General features: G+C 34.9%; 1 protein-coding gene across 1 annotated transcript in view; it reads left to right on the top strand.

Moving 5' to 3' along the window:
• The window catches only part of CRIM1 (cysteine rich transmembrane BMP regulator 1), a gene marked incomplete at its 3' end in the record, with an annotated part of 162,389 nt that overhangs the window by 88,609 nt on the left and 52,565 nt on the right, over positions 1-21,215 (top strand). Inside the window, exon 5 of the mRNA XM_079532835.1 lies at positions 16,634-16,755. Coding sequence (XP_079388961.1) covers positions 16,634-16,755 — 122 coding nt within the window. The remainder of the gene's footprint in view (positions 1-16,633; positions 16,756-21,215) is intronic.

The raw sequence follows: 21,215 nt of genomic DNA, 5'->3' as shown, positions 1-21,215 counted from the left end.
TAAAAGATTGTCAGGCTTAAATATTAAATCCATCTTTTTCAAGCAGAAGATTCTTCTCAGTGCGAATGCATCAAATTTTACTAAATTTCTTTGATTAAGTGAGTTTCCAGTGTATTCAATTTGTTTTACAAAATAAATCATTTTGAGAAATGTCTTTGAAGTTATGGCAAATCTGACAGAAAATCTTACCTAGTTAAAGAAAATAAGGTATTTTTTCTGTGTAGAATCCTGCTGTAATATGCTGAAGGATGATGACTGTCTGGTACCATAGGGAAAAAGAAGTTTCAGATACTCATTTCATTTTATTTCAGTCTGTTAGGTGTAATTTACTACATTTCAGGAAAATAAGACAATTCTGAGTTACTTTTTTTTTTCAAAGTTCTGTACCACTGTTTCAACTTCTCTTTTTGCAACAGAGTTCCTCAAACCTGATTGAGTATTATGCCCAATAAATATCTATTCAAGCAAAAGGTACCTTTACTGAAAATATTTTACACAATACAGAAATTATTTCTTGTAGATATGAAGCTAGCAGGATTTTTTTGTATGAAGGTCTTTCACACTGTATGATCTGCCGCATACCCAGCCACTCATGAAATTGAAGTAGTGATAAAGTAGTGATAGAGTTCAGAAAGAAGCAAATAGCAAAGCCTGTACAATCATGGAATCACAGAATGGCCTGGGTTTGAAAGGACCACGACGGTCATCTAGTTTCAATCCCCCTGCTATGTGCAGCGTCACCAAAAATCAGACCAAGTGCCCAGAGCCACATCCAGCCTGGCTTTGAATGCCTCCAGGAATGGGGCAACTACAACCTCCTTGGGCAACCAGTGCTTCACTGCCCTCTGAGTGAAAAACTTCCTCCTAATATCTAACCTAAACCTCCCCTGTCTTAGTTTAAAACCATTACCCCCTTTTTCTGTCACTATCCACTCATGTAAAGCTGCCGTTCCCCCTCCTGTTTATACACTCCCTTTAAGTAGGAAGCCCACAATGACGTCTCCCTGGAGCCTTCTCTTCTCCAAGCTAAACAATCCCTGTTCCCTCAACTTTTCCTCATAGGAGAGGTGCTCCAGCCTTCTGATCATCTTAGTGGCCCTCCTCTGGACCTGCTCCAAGAGTTCCATATCTTTCTTGTGCGGGGTGTCCCAAGCCTGGATGCAGTACTTGAGATGGGGCCTCACGAGAAAGATCTTTACCACTGGGTACCCTTTGGGTACATGTTCAATATAGTAGCTTCTTGGAAACTGTTGTTTACATGAACTATGAGGACAGTGATAAATTTTTACTTTCAAATTTCTTTCAATTTCCTTGACTAAAAACTCTAGATAGGCCAATTAGGTTTGGTTTCAAAAAAAAAAAAAAATTGAGTTTTATATTTCTGCAATGTGCTGTATTGATAAAAATTGTGGGTTTTTTATTGTTGGGTTTTTGTTGTTGTTCTTTTTTTCGTGTGTGGGGAATGAAAAATAATCCACTTTCATCTTTTTATATAATAATTTAAGCATTCCTTCTGTTAGCGAACACAGAATACTGAAAAAGTCGAACTTCATTTGCTTCAGAAAATTGATCATTTAAAAATATTTTCTATTTCTAGAGCACATATGAGAACCAATCTTATATAAAACATCTTAAGCAAACAGTTCTTTCTTTGAAATAATCTTTTTTTCTTTCTTTGGTAGTATTTAAAAACATAGCCAGTTGGTTTGCTATGTGTAAAATGTAACTGATGTCTGAAATGTACTTGCATGTGTGCATGGTAACTAAGTGATCACAAGAGTATTCCCATCTCCTGCATACAAGGACCCCAAGCAGGCACAGATTGTGTGAATTCCTAGATAATTCTGAATCACACTGAAACCACTTGAAAATCTGATTGCTATGCATTTTTGGGATTGGAGTTTAACAGGATCAGGGCTGTGATAGATGTGTTCTGAGCTCCTGGAGCCTTATGATCAGAATTTCTAAGCATGTTTTTGTGTTAATATTTGTATAAAGCTGCAGAAAAACATACTTGGAATAACTTGTCTGGATCTTCAGGCAGGTTGAAACATTTACAAGAGTCTTGTATTTTTCCGTTAATTTTAATTTTGTGGCTCAGACTATGTTCTTTTATACAGTTATAACACAGCTCAGTGTAAATGGGTCACTTTTTAGCAGAGGAAGCGGGAAGGGAAGGACAGCCAAATCTGACAGTGCTAAGACCATCTCAGATGCTTTACTTATTGCATCCTGATGGCAATTAATTATTTAGAATCACTATGGCACCGTCTTCCTTAAGAAGCACAGCAGTAGTCATACATGTATTGGATGTAAGGGAATTACTTGAAGTGGGGGTAATAAGGGAACATGGGGGACATGGGAATAACCAAAAAGAAATATTAGATAAAGGTTAGAAGAGAAGCATGGGTGTGAAAAAAATGAAAGGGCAGAAAGGAAAACTATGTTCAGCTACTTTGAGCATGAAAATCAAACCATATGAAGTTAGACTGGAAACTTGTAGGATGTGTAGCTCAGATCTTAATGTCCCACGAGGCTTTTGTATCATAACTATAAATGTCAGAGTGGAGGTTTATGGATGAGTGACTCTGTACCTGGAAAGGAGAAGTTTTCTTTAATTTAAGAATTCCTTAATAAATATGTTGAAATATTAACAACACATTGACTGATTCAGTTTAGAACTGCCTAAATCTATGTTATTATTCTTTGTCATCATTAAACTCAGAAGTAGCACTGTATGCTTTTCTGTGCATTTGAAAATAACTTTAAAGCATAGTGTGCTTCATCTGTAGATTTTAGTCTTCATTAAGCTATTTTTATTACAATTATTGACTATTTCAAGAAATAAAAATTCTCATTTTCTACTACTAAAATACTGGCTTAACAACAGCAGAAGTGGAAACCAGTGAGTATCATGGTAAGGAACGAATGGCTGCATGCCATTTACTTGATTAACAGCTGACAACTTCACATACAGCAGGAGCAGATAGGTGTATGCTTGTCCTTGACTCATTTTTAATATGCAGTATTGTTGTATCCCCTTTCCCAAACAATTTGAAGGTAAATTTTTCCTGCACCCTTCCTTTTTCAGATTTTGGGCATGAATCAGCCACAATGAGTCAGCGTCACAGTCTTTTGTCTCCTTAGATGAACTCTTAAAACATGCGTGGCTTGAATATCTTGCTGTTTGCATGGCTTACTTTACTTCTCTTAGAGAAGAGAGAAGCCATCCAATAGTATGTTCGCTAAATCCCAGTAAGAAGATTGCTTGACCTACTTATTTTAAAAGTTCACACCAGAAACCCAAATATTTTCTAGATTAGAGAAGACTTCAGAAATAATTGGTATGTTTGTTCAACAAAATCTCAAGTAGTGTGCCTTGTGTCTGAGTTTTAGCTTTAAAATGCTTTTTCAAGGTTTTGGTAGGAGAACAAAGGAAAGAACAAATGTAAATGAAACACAAGAAGAGCAAATTACAGACAGACTTTAAGAGTGAGCTATTAAATTAATGAAACAGGAATACAAGTCATAAAGATTAATTAGTTCATATTTCAGATAAAAGTGAAGAATGGCTTTTGACAGATACCATTACTTTCTTGCAAAATTGGAGTCTGAAAGGCTTCAGCTTGAGGGATGGGTGAATCAAGATTTTTTTTATTCAGACCAATTCACCATCACTTAGTTACAGTTGGTTGCATGGCGTTGCAAATGCAAAACTTTCAATTGGATAGAGTGGTGTGGAGGAGTAGCACTATAGGCTTATTGTTTAGAAGTAAACCTCTGAAAGAGTCTCTTCAATGAATTAGTCATAGATTTTTTTTTCCTGTTTGAATAGCCTTTGCCCTGTTGGTTTTACTTTACATGCAGTTGCAATGTCTCAATCTGTGGCTGCTTTGAATGGCAATTCCAGAGATTGTTCTGTAGTATCATGAAAAATGATGAAGTTTATTTGACAAGCAAAAGTGTTAGTTCTCTGGGTAATACGCTAAAATGTTGGTTTTACATTCTAGTGACCTACTAAGCTCTTTTAGGGGACAGTTTACATGTGTGTTTTGTTTTTCGCCTGCATTAAGCTACAATTAGAAAAAAAAAAAAAAAAAAAAAAAAAAAAAAAAAAAAACACCACCATTATACCTTATAAGAGTATGCAACCTGAAATATTTCTTAAAATGATTCTGAAATGTATGCATTGAAAGCAAGAATATTCTCTGTTTAATACAATTTAGGGTGATAAGCTACAATATTTGTCAACAGATAATGAGATTGTTTGAAAGAGATCAATGAAATTTATCCCTGCCACTGAAATTTAACAAATTGCATTTTTCTTACATAGTACCCATAGTACCTATCAGTGATATTAATCTGTAAAAAAAAAAAAAAAAAAAAACCATTCTAGTGTGGAATTTCTAAATTATTGCCATGACGAACAAATTGAAACCTTCCATTTAAGTTTTCAAGCATTTAACTGTATGCTTTTTTTTTTTGATGTTTTCTTAGAAAGAAGTAGCAATAAAATGGTCTGAGTTAATATTCAAACTACATATTGATAAAAAGCATTAGAGACTGTAATTAGACTAAAAATCATAGAAGGAATATCTTCATTTGATGCTGAACATTAACGTCTGAACATTAAATACTTGATAAATGATGCATCTCAAAGCAAATTTTCTATATTCTTTGTTGTATTATTTGGATCACACTTGAAATTTTTTTCTGGAGTATTTTGATCTCATTTATAAGTTGAGATATTAAAACATACTGATTTAAAACAGAATACAATTTTTACTGCAGATATCAGATGACATATTTCAAACTTATCTTGATAAAGAGATGGAAACTACACTTTATTCAGATTCTCGAGTACCTGAAGCTTAGGAAAAAGAGTGATACTTTCATGTAGCAGCTAACCATTTATTTACTCAAGGTTAATGTTAAGCTATATTTGGATAGAAGTTGAATACAACTTAAAACAGTATACAACCAGATTATCATATCTGAAGTAAAATTGCTTTTAAAGGCATACAGAGTAGCAAAGAGCGTAAAATTACAAAGTCACATTCAACTTTGATTTATTAAAGTAAGGAAACAGTCATTTGTATCTGTCTTATGTTAACATATTTTTTAAAAAATTAATATGCCATACTTATAGCAATTCTGATGACAACATTAAGGAATAATAGCAATTTATATCACAGTCTCTGAGTTTTGTATGCCATCACAGGACTGTTTGCCTTTGATTCTCAAGGAAGAAATTAACTAATTTATTATTTGTCAGCTATGGTGTCTGCAACAGTCCCTGCATTAGACCTACCAGATGATGGTATTTATTGTTTCTTGTTATACTGATGTCTCAGGAATCTCAGAGGCAGCTAGAAATAAACCAGCACAGTCTTTTTCTTATTATATGGTAGCATACAAGTCTAAGTAGGAATTGTGTAGTTGCAAGTTTTCTTTTGAGCTATTACTTGCATTTGGTTTATATTTTAGGGTACCAGATATGGTTGGTTCAACAGTGTTTTTCTTTTGATAGCAACTGAAGAGTCGCCAGTCATCTGTGCATCCATCTCATTCAGCATTAGGCGTTAGTTCATACAGATTCTTTCAGTCTTGCTCCTGATCATAACATGATTCTTTCATGTTTGTATATATTCTTTTCTTAGGTCTTCCTACCTTTGGAAGATCTTAGTTTTATTATTTATATATATATATATATATATGTGTGTGTGTATTTGGGTGTTCAGTACAGGATTCAAAACCTTTTTAGAGAACATTGAGGAGTTCTCAATGAGATGTAACATCTCAAGAGATGTAACATTTTATCTCGCTCTTCCCCCAGAACCAGTCATTTCTCTTAGCAATTTTTGTTGATACAGAGTTTTCTCTTGTATTTGTTTTGGAATTTTTAGATCCTTCTCCCCCACCCTTCAAGAAATATTGTCCAAAAGAAAATGGTTATGGTTCCCAGTTTTTGTAAAGGAAAGTTCAGCTGGAACTGGTAAGGCAAAAAAGAAATCCAAGTATCTATATTTTCTTGAGATTTCTATTCAGGATTTGACTTCTGACAAATCTTTGTATCTGGACTTGAGGTCTCAAAAATCCATTTTAAGGAGCTGCAGAACCTTTGCCATGCCTAAACAGAACAGCATGATTTTCATAATGTGTGCAAATAGATGTTTAGGCATTTTGGTATGTTTTAATCTTTCAACGGCAAATATCTTTCCTAGGAAAACCATTTTTCCTCATTCAAGTCTGTTAAATGAGGAATTGTTATTCAGTTCAGAATGCTGGCTGCGCTGTACTGAAAATCCACAAAGAACAAGAATTAAAGTAGGACGTGTGATATTTATAGATGACCAATCTTCCATGTTCATTTTGGCCTCTCAGGAGATGTAGTGAATTGCTAATCCAAAGTCGGAGCAAACTTCTCCTTCCCTTACTATAGCTGTCTCAGCAGTTCCTAGATGTTCTCAGTGTGATGGTTATTGTAGCCCTGGCATCCAGCCTCACGATGTGGGTTGTTTTGGAAAGTAGCCATATTTTCCTGAAGTCCATAAATGAGAAAAAGGTGATAAATACTTTTTTTAAAGACTGATCAATAAAATTTAAACAGAAGCTCTTGAGACAACGGGGGGAAAAAATATGTTTAGGGATCTTGATGGCTAGCTTCTAAGTCAAAAATTTCCAAACGTTTTCATAAGAACTATAAGATGAGTCTTCTGCAGAGGAAGCTTTAAGACACTGTAAGTATGGTGTTCATTGCTTGCCTCTTAGAAAATCAGCATTTTGCACCCATCTTAGACACACTATAAATGCACATTCCACATTCCTTTCAATCAACTCCAACGAAACACTGAATTGCAAAACTTTTCAAAAATAGAATACCTAAAGGGAGAAGGATATTTATCTTAAGGGAAGAGCTAATAAAAAAAAAACCAGCATTTTCACAGGAGAAAGAAGTGCTGATGATAGTTATACAAGCATCTTCTTTTTTTTCTACGGAAAAGTATATCAACTACTTCATCTGACCATTTGCTTTGTTAGTGGTATATTTACATCTTCATTATTAAACTTGAGAAGAAATTTTAACTCAGATAGATAAAACTAAGAGTTGCTTTAATTTGCTTTCAGATGCTACACTGTTGTTTAGTGCCTGGAAGCAGAATGAGATTATGATGTCTATAGAATTTAGTTTTGTTTTGTATTCTTGACAAAGCAAGGTAGTCTTTCATCTCTGTCAACTTCCAGTAAACAAGCTGTCAGAGAGTCTTTTTCTGCTACAAATATTACTTTTAAACGGTCAGTCTAAGGATTAGTGTACACCTTCATTAGCTGAATACTGCTCCTCCTTCTAACCACTTTCCACTCTTTCCATTGCGTCTACTTACTCAGCTAATTAATTTATCTGGTAATTGAATATGTGATTTAATTCAGAATAGTTGCTGACATGAACAGGTAGATTTGTATTTATAACACAAAGATGAACGGCTTTGACAATTTTCCTCAAATTCACAACTGTGTGCCCAGGGAGATCCATATTCATAATAAAGTAATAGAAATATCACTTGGATGTTTGCTGTTTAGAAGGTATATATATAGGAGAACTTCCCAGCAGTTTGCCAACAATCGTCGAGCATATGACATCACCATTATTTAGGTTATATCAAAAGAATTTGAAGATCTGTTTTCTCTGGTAAATAACAGGGAATGTGTTAGGCTTCAGCAGACACAAATTACTGTTGTAAACATTAATTTTCTAAGCAGGTAAACTGAGTAAAATTGTAAAAAGGTTATGAATGCTTTTGTTGTTTTTTTTTTTTGTTTTTTTTTGTTAAATACACCATTCCCACTGCATGGAAAAGATGTGATTAATTGAATGGAGTTGCTTGGTTTCAGAATTGCTGGGGTCCTGGAGTGCTCTTCTGGCTTCATTTTTAAATGTAGTTCATAATGGAATAAATTCAGAAGCTTAATGATCATCCATATATTTGGGAAGGTCATATTTACTCCTTTTGGACCAAAGTGAATTTACTAGAGAGAATGGCAGCAGGCAAGATCACGATATGGAACAGCTTCCAAAAGAATTTCTTAGTCAGTGTATAACTGACTTAAACTTGTAAAGAATTATGTTCTGGGATATGCAAAAAGTATTTGATACTGAGAAGGGCATGGAGAAGCAAAACATGTAATTTTTACTTTCTTTTTCAAAGGAAAAATAGGGGATCTCAAAAGCTTAAAAAAAAAGTGTCTGTTTTGTTTTGTCTGCTTATCTGTAGTCTCTGATGACTTTGTTTTAGGGATGCCTGTTCTTTCCTAGATGTACTGAATAGAATCATAGAATCATTTGATTTGGAAGGGACCATTAAAGGTTATCTAGTCCAACTCCTGTGCAATGAACAGGGACGCCTGCAGCTACAGAGCCCTGGCCAGCCTGACCTTGAGTGTCTCCAGGGACAGGGCATCCATAAACCATTATCTGCTTGAACATGGGAAGGAAATATAAATAATAAACTTACTTGTCAAGGTCCTGATGTTTGAGAGTATAGACTGTCTCTGTAGACATTGCAGCTGGCATCTCAGAGTACTTTGGGATGTGCTCTGCAGGCGCAGTTCCAGCTCCTCATGGGTGTTTTCAGAATGTACCCAGATGTGGATTTCATGTTATGTTGATGAAGAATTGCTTAATGGTGCCCTGGAAAAAATGTTGTAGTGACTCCTGCCACTCCTTTTTCTGAACTTTTTATCTTAGTACAACAAACCAGTGAGCTCAAATAGTTTGAGACAGAATTTTTTGCTAGATGCTTCTTTGGTCTGACCTGTTACAAGTGTTCAATTGTATGTTGGCTTGAAAAAAAACTGAGAGACTTTTAAATGATATTTGTTCTTTTATGACTTAAATATTAGAATGATTTTTCACTGTTATTCTGTTAAGCCCCATAGAGCAAAGAGAAATCATCTTAGGACAACAGTGTGCTTAGGAATGTGTAACATTGAGTTTTTGGTTTTTTATTCTCTTCAATGAGGAAAAAATATATATGATTAGGAGAGCTTGGAGTTATGTTTCCTAATATGTTCTATAAAGAGCAATTGTACTTTAATGAAGCACTTCTATTTTGGTAAAGCAATGCATGCTTGGAATTAATAAGAATGTTTTTCCTCAATTGATCTAGTTCCAGATTCTCATAATTTATATTATTATTAAATCTAAAATGAACAAATGTTTTTAAATCTTGACCCATAACTTAGAGGTAAATAAATAATAAAATATTGGGAAAGACAAGCCCAAGGTGAGTTTAAAAATAGCCCTCTAGTTCTCTTAAAAATTACCTATCTTTTGTGTCATTGTTCTGGGTTGTTCATTTTAAGATCCTGGTAGCTTAGTTCCAGGGAAATCTATTATACAGAAGAATAAACTTACATGCTATTAAAATTTCATGAGCAGTTTGGAATTGGGACGTAATTCATTTCTAGTAATGAGAAAGCACTCTTTACCAGTCTTATTTTTTTTTCTTCACATTCGATGTTTGCTTTTACAGTAATTATGTAAAATTGTTTTGGCCATCCCTGTCCACTGGAATGCTCACATAACTTGAAATGTTATTGCTCTGTTAACATGAAAGTTGGGAGTTAGGAATACTGAAGGTAGCACAGTGAATTAGTTACAAAACTATTATTTGTAATATTAATTTTTGACTTGAAGTCATTAGGGACTGTGGTTTATCTGTATGTGGATTGCATACTACAATTCCTCATCAAAAATAGTGCAAAAAGAAGATAAAGTAATACTTGTAATACATTTAATTGTCATTTGTATTACACTTTAACTCAATATCTTTGGTTTTTAATAGTTATTTTCATAATATTATGAAAGTTAAGGCTGATAAACCTAAGCAAAGAGTAGCTGATGTAACTAGTGGCAGAAAAAAGAAGAAAAAAAAAAAGACATTTCAAGAGAGAAAAATATCATCTGCTAAGGCAAAATATTAGAAAGATGCAGGATTAGACTGATTTATGTTGTGTTTTATTAATGTTCAGATGAGTTCTGAAGAGTCTGTACTTAAATCAGTGTACAGTAGCCAGTAGCTGTATATCTAATGGTTTCATTTGACCGTTCTCTTTTTCTTTCTCATCTGTCTGGAAAACAGACCAGTTAATATTAACCAAAGGGTGAAACTGAGTCATCATCTTTGGGTTTGAGCAAAGCTTGGAAAGATGGTAATCTCTTTGATGTGAATGATGATTTTACAGCTTTCCTCTCCCTAGCATCTGTTCACTGCTTCCTAGCAGTAATCATATACAGAAGATGCATGAAAGCAGTTCCTTTTTGCAGCATCTTCAATTTAAAGCTATGTAATCAGCTTTTGTAATATTCAGATGTTTCGTGTCTATGAAGACAATTAGACTCATGGAAAAATTCACTATTATATTGGATGTCTGTAATACATTTGAATCTATGTGTATATCCAGAATTCTAGAAAGGAATTCCTACTTGGGAGCATGGTAGCTTTGTTTTGTAGGTAAGTGAATCCCTTGAAAACTTAGAATAGGAAGAACTTCCATGTGAGGCATTTAGTTCATATCTAAATGATAGAAAATTTTTGAGCATTTGGGAGTGGTCCAGTCATAAGTGTCATATGTTCCTTCTACAGTTCATTTGCAGGTTTATTAGTGATCTCCAAAAAAAATACTATCTAGAAATAAAAAATAAAAAATACAAATAAATTTTAAAATTAAAAGCTATCTAGAAAAAGGGTCTGTTTTCATTACTGATGTGCTTAGTCTTATCTTTACAACTGAAATGCAAACTGTATAAAGCAATGACTGAGATTGTAGGCTAAAATTCTCTATTGCTTGTCTGAAGATTAAAAAAATTCTAGCTGAACCCACTACACTCCTCCTACTAGCTGAACATTTGGAGGTGCCCAAATGGCTGTATTTTTGCCTGTAGTGTCACTTCTTATGTGGAGTTAACTTTTCTAAAGCTAGCATTTGGTTGATTTGTTAAGCTGTAACTTCGCATCTTTCCTACTTAACTCATGTCATGGCTCCAAGTGTAATAATATGGATGAAATCCTTTGCTGATTTCATGAGATTGCCATGTTAGTATTTCCTTTTGCTGCACATCATCTCTTATGCCCTATGCTTAACATTAGGGAGGTTGTTGTGTTTAATTTCTTTCTCCTGCCACCAATTACTCAAGCTTTGATAATGCTGAGAGTTCTCTTTGAATCTTGCCTCCTTTACAGTATCTTTCAGTTGTTTGTGTTATTGACAGATCTGTGGTAATTTTCTCCAGTACATTTAGCTAACGTAAGTGCTAATTATGGTAACATAAATTGTTCTAGAGTCCTGCAGGGAAAAAAGAAGAGGCTTGTGATAAGATCTCCACAGGAATGTGATGTATGCGTCAGGAATGCTTTTCTCCAGTATCACTTGATTTTCTCCAGTATCAGAGTTGATTTTGTTTTGATCCTTAAAATAAATATCCCACTCCTAACCTTACCCCCAGTCCAACCTCCCCATTCACTGGTATTATGTCTTTTTTTTTTTTTTTTGGAGTGCCTGTTCTTATTTTCATAGCCATTATGCCTTATGCTTGGTATGATCTCTTTGATCCTACCATCAAAACAGCTTTTTTGAGGCTACTAAGCCCTTCTCTCTTTTCATCTGTTTAATAACAGAAGTAAATGAACCAGATAATTAGATTTTAAATAAAAATTGTCATTTATAAATACCTCATTTTTCTTTTTCATGTTTGAAATTCTGGTGACAAAAAAAAAAAGGAAAAAAAGAATGATGTTAGAAATGAAGACAAAAAGAAGAAAAAAGGCAAATAACCAAACAAAATAACAAGTGACAAAATTATTTCTGCTGAAAGAACTTTAAAAACTGAAGGAAATTCAAATGAAAAAAATAGATTATTTGTATTACTGAAGCTGCTCTTTTTCTATCTGCAAAACATTAATGAACACAGTTGGATTTTGAGAGTAGTCTTTATTTACTGAAATTAGTCCTTTATATACTCTTCATTTACTGAAATTACTTTTGCTTGGCTTTTGAAATTTCTAGGATTTTTTTTTTTCTTTTTTAACATGAAGAACTGAAGAAATTTCCTTTTTACCAGTCAAATTAATTCTATTTTTTCAGTTTTTCCATCAAAATTCAGTACCTTTGACTTCTGAGCTACGTTCTGGTTCCTTCCTGGACATTCTGCCACCTTTTCAGGTTGTGCTCTGTGATCTCTCTTGGATGATTGTTTGATTCTCTTTTTTTCTCTTTCTGGGCTCTTATTGTTAGACTGTATTCTCTTGTAGGACTGTTCTTATTTACTAAAAGGACATATTCCTCCTTGTTGATATTTCCTATTAGGGTATGTGCTGCTACACTGAGGAATGTGTTTGCTTAGAGCCTTTGCTCTAATAAAGTATTTGACAGTGAGATACTGAATGTCATCTTCTTGGTATGGATGAGGGGGGATGATTTAAACTCGGGAAGATTTAGATTAGATGTCAGGGCAGAGCGGTGAGAGAGTGACAAGGTGCTTGAACGGGCTGCCCAGAGAGACTGTGGATGCCCCATCCCTGGAGGTATTCAAAGCTAGGTTGCATGAGGCCTGGGCAGCCTGATCTTGTACTTGATCTAGCAATTGGCAGCCTGCTTGTTGAAGGGAGGTTGGAGCTTAATATTCTTTGATGTCCCTTCCAACACAAGCCATTCTGTGATTCTATTATTCTATTCTGTGTTGAGAGACAAAGCAAAAAGTAAAGTTACCATCTCTTGTGGAAGCTTTCCTTAAAGAAACTTATGCTGTGTGTGTATCCCTTAGGCCATTTATAACTATAGAAAGAGGAGCTCAGAGGCAACACTGTGCCTTACAAATCAGCAGCCTGAACTTCTGAATTTCATAGAAATTACTTTGTGAGGGATCGCGGCCACTGTCAACAGACTTTTCACAGTCTGGCCTACTAAATTTCCTCCAAACCTAATGCTCAGTAACTAGGCTAAGGTACAACTGTGCACATGGATAGCTGCATGTGATTAAGCCGAAGCTGGAATAAAACTTCCATCTGTCTTCTCTAAAAGACTCTTCAGAAAAGAAAAAGAAAAATCTAGTAGTATAAAGCTGATTTTGCTCTCTTATTAAGAATTGGATCACTTATTCAAGATTTCCAGATGTTATTGTTCTGGCAGTGCTTCAACTGTGCTCAGCTACCAGAATTCCTTGGGTTTCTTCTTGAAAGACTTCTGTCTCCAAAACAATGTTTTCCATGCTAATAGCCTGGAAGATGGTCAAAGATTTTCCTAGCAGTGCAAGTAAAAGAATGCAGAGTATTTAAAAGTCCATCTGAGACTATTTGCTGCTTTGACATTCTCCCATGAATGGATTTTCTTTATCCAAATGGGAAGTCAACTTAGAAAACTTTGGAGGGTAGTGTCTTCTTTCATTAGACTATTGCAACCTTTTTGCTGTTTTTGAATGAATATGCTAAGCTTTCAGTATTCTCAGTGGGAGGGATTCATTTCTGCAGAAAGGAACGTTGACTCCCAATAATCTTCTAAGCATCTTTTTGGCTCATGTTTTAGAAGATTGTCTACTGTAAGTTATTTGTTGGTTTGGTTTTTGTTTGTGTGGTTTTTAGACAGTTTATTGTTAAAAGTAGTTGACTGAGAAGGTGGGAGAACAAAAGAAGCTATGAGCTAATAACCTAACCATTTAATATTCTCCCAGAAATCAAGTCATTCATGATAACATGTGAGACAAAGGACAGGAGCCCAAGTCACAGGACTTGAAAAGTCAAGATCCACAGCTCTATTTCCATTTTGTCTGCCATTTTCTCTGCTGATGTGAATTTTAATTATTAAGTTTGATTTGCATATTTTCCCAGAGGTTATTTGCATGTTGAATATAGGATGGTAGAAGTGAAATGTAGTATTTTTATTTAAGCCTTTAAAATCCCTTTGGTTTTGTCTGTACTTCTTTATTTTTAAAGATTTTTTTTTCTTCTTCAGGAAAATGTAGGCACTTATTTCAGAGCTTTTTCGTTTGCTGTTATTTTTTCTTTGTCTCAATTAATATATTCTCTTTATTGAGGTGGAGAAAAGTGAGATATTAGTACAGATTTCTGTAAGATTACTTACATATCTTTGTGTGCTGTTGTTTTTTTCCTTTGTTTTTGCCAGTGGCCTTATTATAGTAGTACTCTTGGGTATGAGATCTGCTTTTATTTGTAGGATGGCAAAACGGAGGGATAAGTGGTTTTGGTTTTTTTTTTTATTTTCTTTGAAGGGACCTCTCTGCCTTTTGTACATCCCACATCTTTTCCTTCATTTCTGCTTTTTACCATCCCAACTTTATCCCCTCATTGTCAAGCTGAAGAAGAAAGCGGCTGACTAATCTGAAAGGTAAACAGCTGTCACAAATCCTTCAGGTTTTTTAATTCCATGCAGTACAAATGGTTTGCTTTTTTTTTTTTCCCTCTTACATCCCTGAAGGCAAAGGGCATATAGTAAATAAAAAAGTTAATTTCCTTCCATCTCTCCCTTTTTCTTTTGTATTTGCAAGTAAGTTAAGGAAAAAAATAATTGTTCAAATCAAAGATATGATAAATAAAACTTAAAGTTCTGTAGCCTGTCTTTTTTTGTTTTAGTTTATTGTCCTTTACTGTTAAGACAAGTGTAGCACTATCAAAATTTCTGAAAAACATTTTAAAGCTGTTGGTATACCTTAGGAAGTATGTGCATGGAGTATTATATTACATATAAATGAAAGGACTGGAGGGAATGGCCTCTCGTTGTGCTGGGGTAATTCAGATTGAGCATTAGGAAAAATTTCTTCTCCAAAAGAGTGATCATGTGCTTGAGTGGGCTGCCCAATGAGGTGGTTGAGTCACCGTCCCTGGAGGTGTTCAAGAAACATTTAGATGTACTAAGGGAAATGGTTTAATGGGGAAATATTGGTGGTAGGTGGTAGGTTGGATTGGATGATCTTGGAAGTCTTTTCCAGTGCTTGTGATTCTATGACTCTATGATTCTACTTCTCTTTATTTGGACATATTTAATGACCAGATAATTATTTATGTGATGAATTTGTGAAATGAATTTTGAAATGTGGTGTAATAATTCTACTTTTTCAGGGAGTCTTTTATCCCCTTACACTAACACATTGTTATAGTAGAATATTTTAAAACTCATTTCAGGTATTACAGTAAAAGTCCTAAGAGATCACTTGACCTAGCTTTTACTTTATTAGTTGGAAATTTCCTTTCATTGATACCTTAGAATGAAGAGTAATACATTTTTCTAATGCCAGTGAAGTTAAGGGAAGAACTGTTAAAACTTTCTCTATTGAGAGGTGTCTTTTCCTCTTTCACTGAACCCTGCTTGGTAGAGGAGAACCAAATTTCTTGCTTTTTAAGATAAAAAAACAAGCAAGTTTTTTTTGCACCAGTAATGTATCTTACAAAAAGTGTTTTAATTTCGGAATTGTCTTAGAATACTTAGATGTATTTGAAATAGTAATATATAGAGTTCTTATTTTCATTTCTTTAACTTACAATTAAAGGATTTTCTTCTGAATTTTTTTTCCTTTTGAAGCTCATGTGTATTTGTAGAATGCTAAATTAATCTACACTATTTTAATTTAAAATTCTGTCATCTGCATTTAAAAAATTTAAGTTCTGTACTGCGACATTACTTGGCTATGATATTTGCATATTTCTCTTTCTTTGTTGTATCTCCTACTTTTATTGACTCATTGCTGCTTATCCCACTAGTATGCCCAATGTTTGGGGCAAGGACTCTGTTAAATGTAGACTCAGCGTACATCTTAAGTCTTTGACTTTTAAACATTTATGGTAAACATAAAATAGGGAATCTGGAAACAAATGTGACTACTGTTTAACACATTTTATGTCCTCCAGTTCTTTAAGATATTTTCTTAATTCGGGAAATATTATTTGCAGGTAGAAAATGTTTTTTAAATGATCCAATCAACTAACCACAGTATTTAAATATTTACTCTTCTGCAGATAAAGGAAGCACCATGAAAAAAAAAAAAAACAACCTGCAATTATTTTCATTTGGCTTAGATGTAATGATTCTCCATGATATCTTCCTCTCTTTGATTATTCCTTATATAAAATTGGCTGTAATACAGTTTCCTAATGAGAGGACACAGTTTCTTCTGACTAGGTACAGTTACTGCTTATTAGCATTTCATCAATTTCAGTTTTTCACAGAATAAAAGGAGAAGCATAAGTTTTCAAATTAAAGAATTCAGCAATTTTTAAACAATCTGGAGAAATATTCAACTAAAGTTTTGATGTTGTACTATATGACCTTTTTTCTTTCTTTGCTGGACAAGCAGAGTTCAGATAGTTATAACATTAAAAAAAAAAGACAAAACCCCAAAACACAACAACAACAAAAAGCCACCCTTCCTTCTCTCCCTCTCGCCAAATGCACTTCATGTTGATAAATGGTCTTGGTCACTGTATTAATAAATGATGATTCTGAAATATGAATATACTGAGACTGAAACTTATTCTACAGCTTTTCATTTTCCCTTTCCTTATTCTTCCCACTTATGTGTGAATCTATTCATTGATGGGGTTTTCTTCCTTTTCTTTGGTTTCAGATGCGAGTGTCTCTCTGGTTTATGTGGTTTCCCCATGTGCGAGGCAGGCTCCGTTCCTCAAATAGTTTCGCGTGGAGATGGAACACCTGGCAAGTGCTGTGATGTCTTTGAGTGTGTCAATGGTACGTGAAGTTTTCTCTTGTACCTGGAGAAGGAGGATTTTGTGTCTTTGGGACAATCTGGGTATATGGTTATTCATACTATATTGTCAAGATTTGAGAGACATAATTTTCTTTGAGTTCATTCAGTAAGAAGTAACCGGAAGTTTAATTGAAGGTTTATAGTGGGAAAATGTCCATTGTAAGTTGTGTCATGTTTCTTTAATTCTAAAGTATTTTTTTCTCTCTAAACCCAAGGAGTTAGAATTTTAGTGAAAAGCTCCCTCACTGTGTGTTTTCCAGGTGCTTTTTTGCCAGTTACAAGCACAAGATCCTTTTTAAAGTGTTGGTTTGTTTGGTTTTTTTTTCGCTAAGAATTGAATCTCCTTCTTGCAGTGTTGTAAAGAAGAGCTGTTTAGACTGTTGGGTTCCCTCTAAAAAAAAACACTTTAAATAAACACAGTAACTTTTAGCACAAGTGTAAAACCCTTGGAAATTGCAATTCAGTATAGGAATAGACTGATTCTCTTTTTTTTTTTTTTTCCTTCCTGATGGAAATATTTAGAAAAAATTATTTAAAGAACTTAAATTTGTTAAGCACATTTGTTATTTTTGATTTGTTATGCATATCTCAGGATTGCTCAGAGTTGTGTGTGGTGAGTTGGAAGAGACAAGTATTCAGCTGTTGGAGAAAAAGATTCTTGAAAGGCTGCATGCTCAGATAATTTCTGAGCATAAAAAAATTACATGTTGGTTAAATATTTACTTATTTTATATACTTAAATATTTATTAAGTGTTATTTAACATTGTTCCATTGTGTGTGATGACATTCTTAAAACTATTTTTGCATTCTTTACTGCATATGCACATAAATGTGTACATATCTAATATAGACACTCCTCTAGGAGAATGTTTCTGATGTTTACACATAAGAATATTCTTATACAGTTTTCCTGTTGTTATAATATCTATTTAATGATATAATTAGGAGAACAGAAAGCTGTCGGGATCATCAGTACTGATCCTCTGAATTACCTTGACATGAAGGAATAACTTCACATAGTCTGCAAATTAAAAAACAAAAAAAACCTAGTTAGTGTATGTGGTGTGACTGCATTGTGTTATTAGGTGACACTAATGATGTACAGTGTTAAAGCACACAAGCCTTCTGTACTTCGTATGTGTGGATGGGATAGGGTGGTGGAGAGAGGGGAGGCTGTCTGGAAAGGGAAGAGTTGGTTGTCCCCAGGCAGAACTGACTGGTGTTGAAGGGTGGTATAAGGGCAGCAAAATACAGATAACATAGAGACTCTGTTAGCATCATATTGCCTTTGCTGTTTGTCAGCGTTTGAAGTCAGGTCAGTGATTTTTGACAAAAGCTTTTCCTGTATGTAATATTGAGCTGTTTTGGAAGTTCTACAACAGATTTGTAGGTCTTGTGTGGTTCGCTTTGTAACAAGTACATGCTATCTCAAACTAGCACTGGCTCGATCCATCAGAAAAACATGCACTGAGATACCTCAGTAGCAGTTATTCTTGCATGTTATGTAGCTGTTGTGGTTATTCCTGTCACATTGTAAGTACAGGAGTAAGTCATTACATTCATTGTTGCTTTTAATCTGAAATTTACTTAGGTTGTTCCAAAAGTAATGCATCCTATTTATTTCCATGGAAACTACAACAGATACAAAGAGCACAACACTAGTTGATAGAACAAATTCTTAGCTACAAAATACTATTTCTTAATAAAGCCACCACCATTAGCTTTGCATTTTCACCAGCAATGAACAAGAGCTTGTATGCAAAAAATCTGTACCTGCGGAGGTGACCCACTGTCACCACTGCTGAAGCACACCACCTCCACCTCACTGTGTTCACATCCACAATTTTGTCTCCATAAATGTTCAGCAAGTGTCAAAGTGTGTCAATGAGTAGCATTTTTTTCTACATGGAGGAACTCAGTGACACCCTTTTATTTCATATGCACTTCCATGTCAGACAGCATTCTGTCAGGCTGCCATTTTGCTGTCGCCTGTCACACAGCAACAACATGTAGTGGAATATTGTTGTGAACATTCACCCTCTACTGCCAACCCACCGCTATCTTTTTCTGATGTTGCGGGCCAACATTGGAGGCATTACTTTCAGAGCAGCCCTGGTATATTGGTGTGCCTTCATGTTCCTCATCCTATGTAATCTCCTGTTTCTTATAGTCTGACACATAATCATGTAAATATTATTTCTAACCAAAACATATTATTCCTGCTTGGAAACAGTTCTGATGTTTCAATTTAATGAAATTAGATTTTATTATTAAGTTACATTGTATCTACAGTCTTTGGCTGTTCAGCATTTAGGAAGTGTTTTGAACAACTTTCTTGTTGATGATGTGCACAAAATATGCTTCAGAGAGATGCTCCATATATTTCTTTCTGAGATTTTAATTGACATCAATATAAGCAGAGAACAGAAGATTTTACATAAAGATTTGACTGGACACATCTTTTCTACTTATTAAAACACTGCTTTGGTTAAAATAATTTGCCATTACAGTTAATGAACGGGTATTCAAATCTTTCCTTCTAGACGGTACTAGATAGCATGTTATAATTTGGGAAGAAAATTGAGCAAGAGATTCCTTCACCCTGCATTTTACTGAAGTGAATTTGAGGTTTCTCCAGATCCACTCAACTTTTATTACTCATTTATTTTTGTCTGCTAGCAGTGGTGCACTGCCTTCTCTCATGGGAGAGGCTGTAAAGAAAAAAATGATTCAGCATTCAATTACAAGCATCAACAAATGAATCTAAATAGATTGAAGGCTACATGTGCAGCAAGTGTGGAAGTGTTTGGAAACAAGAGAGCATCCAAAATGCCTGTTCTCTAATTAGGTATTGATGCATGGCCCTCTTGAATGTAGGTTGTGCCGTAGCACATACTGGCTGGGAGCTATGCCTTTAGAAACTTGAGAGAGCAAATTGCCAAGCATCCTGCAGCTGCTTTCTTCTGTCAGACAGGGCTTTCTGTCTTTTGCTTTTGCATTTTTGAATAAGCTTCCTTGAATGCAGCAGCTACTTTAAAAGGGTCTCTGATGGCTTTATGAAAAACACTCGGTTGCCTGTGTGACAGTGGGCCTAGTTACTGTGTCCAAGAGCTCCAAGGTGGATGGGAGAAGGCTGCTTTCTGCCCCAGCCTTGCCAGGAGTGGCTTAGAAGCCCTGCAGCTCCTTCATTGCCCCTGAAGTTGAAGGCCAGTCTTCTGTTGCCCTTCCCCTTGAGAATGGAAGTACCTAGTGCATGACCCAAAATAACAAGCTGACAGTGATGACAACTGCCACAGGGAAACTGTGACCCCGTTTATATTGCTTTTCCAGGCTTTACTCATGATAACATGGAAGTGAGCTCCTAAATCATCAAGCTCATTCACTCGTGTGACATATAACCTATGCTTTATGATGGCATCTGTAAATTTTTTTCCAAATTTGAGAAGATATCACTGATATATTCAAGCCGTTTCTCTTTTATTCTGTATCTCCTGGCTTCCTTCACACTTCTGGCTCTATAAAGGAGGTACCGCATTGGAGGAGAGCTTAACTAATCACACTTCTTGTCACCTGTTGATGCCATTACTCCTCACAGGCTTTATTATTCTGTTATTAAGCTCACAGTGTGGAAAATGTTAAAGGTAGTGCATTACTTATAAAGGGAAATATGAATCACCTTTTTCTAAACGGTGTATCAGTGAGTGCTAAAAACATTTGACAGGGAGAATATGGTGCCAGCCAGAAACATTTTCACTACAACAAATAGATGGATCGAGGTGGAACACTCCACAGGCATCAGTTTGCTGTAGGATCCCATTATACACTATACTAAGCCTCACAAAATGTATGCGAGAGGAAAATATTATTTTCCATATACACAAAGAAATAAAGATTTGACCAAGTTAATAGAGTCTGCCCTAGAGCAGAGAACTGAGTATAATCCTGATCCTAATTAAATATAACTGCATGTTGCTCTCCAGGCATCTAAAACCAAACAGGGACATGTTCTAGATTTTATCTTGACAAGTAGTGGGGATTGTATGAGATTGCAAAGATGGAAGTTAACTATGAAACGGTAGGTTTTGATTTTCCTAGAACAGGAGTGAGAAGCCAAATAATACCTGGACTCCAAGAAAGCAACTTCAATAAGTTGTCAAAGAGCAGGAAGGATCCTATGGAAAATGAAGAATGAAAAAAAAAATGGTATTAATGAAAATTAATACTGTTCTTTAGAAAGTGAGTTGAAAATTTACACTGCTGAAGTGATAGTATGGGTAGTGCAGAAAGGATTGTTTTGGATAAGGCATTACTGGAATTTAAGAAGAAATGGTACAAAAAATAGGATTGGAGTCAAAATGCAAAGGATTATTATTTTGAAAATATGCATAATCAGTAAGGAATGGCAAGATGCAAAATGTGGCTTGTGGGGAGCAAAAGACA

The sequence above is a fragment of the Tetrao urogallus genome, assembly GCF_951394365.1.
Source record: "Tetrao urogallus genome assembly, chromosome: 2".
NCBI classification, from domain to species: domain Eukaryota; kingdom Metazoa; phylum Chordata; class Aves; order Galliformes; family Phasianidae; genus Tetrao; species Tetrao urogallus.
This window is presented reverse-complemented; position numbering and strand designations above follow the sequence as displayed.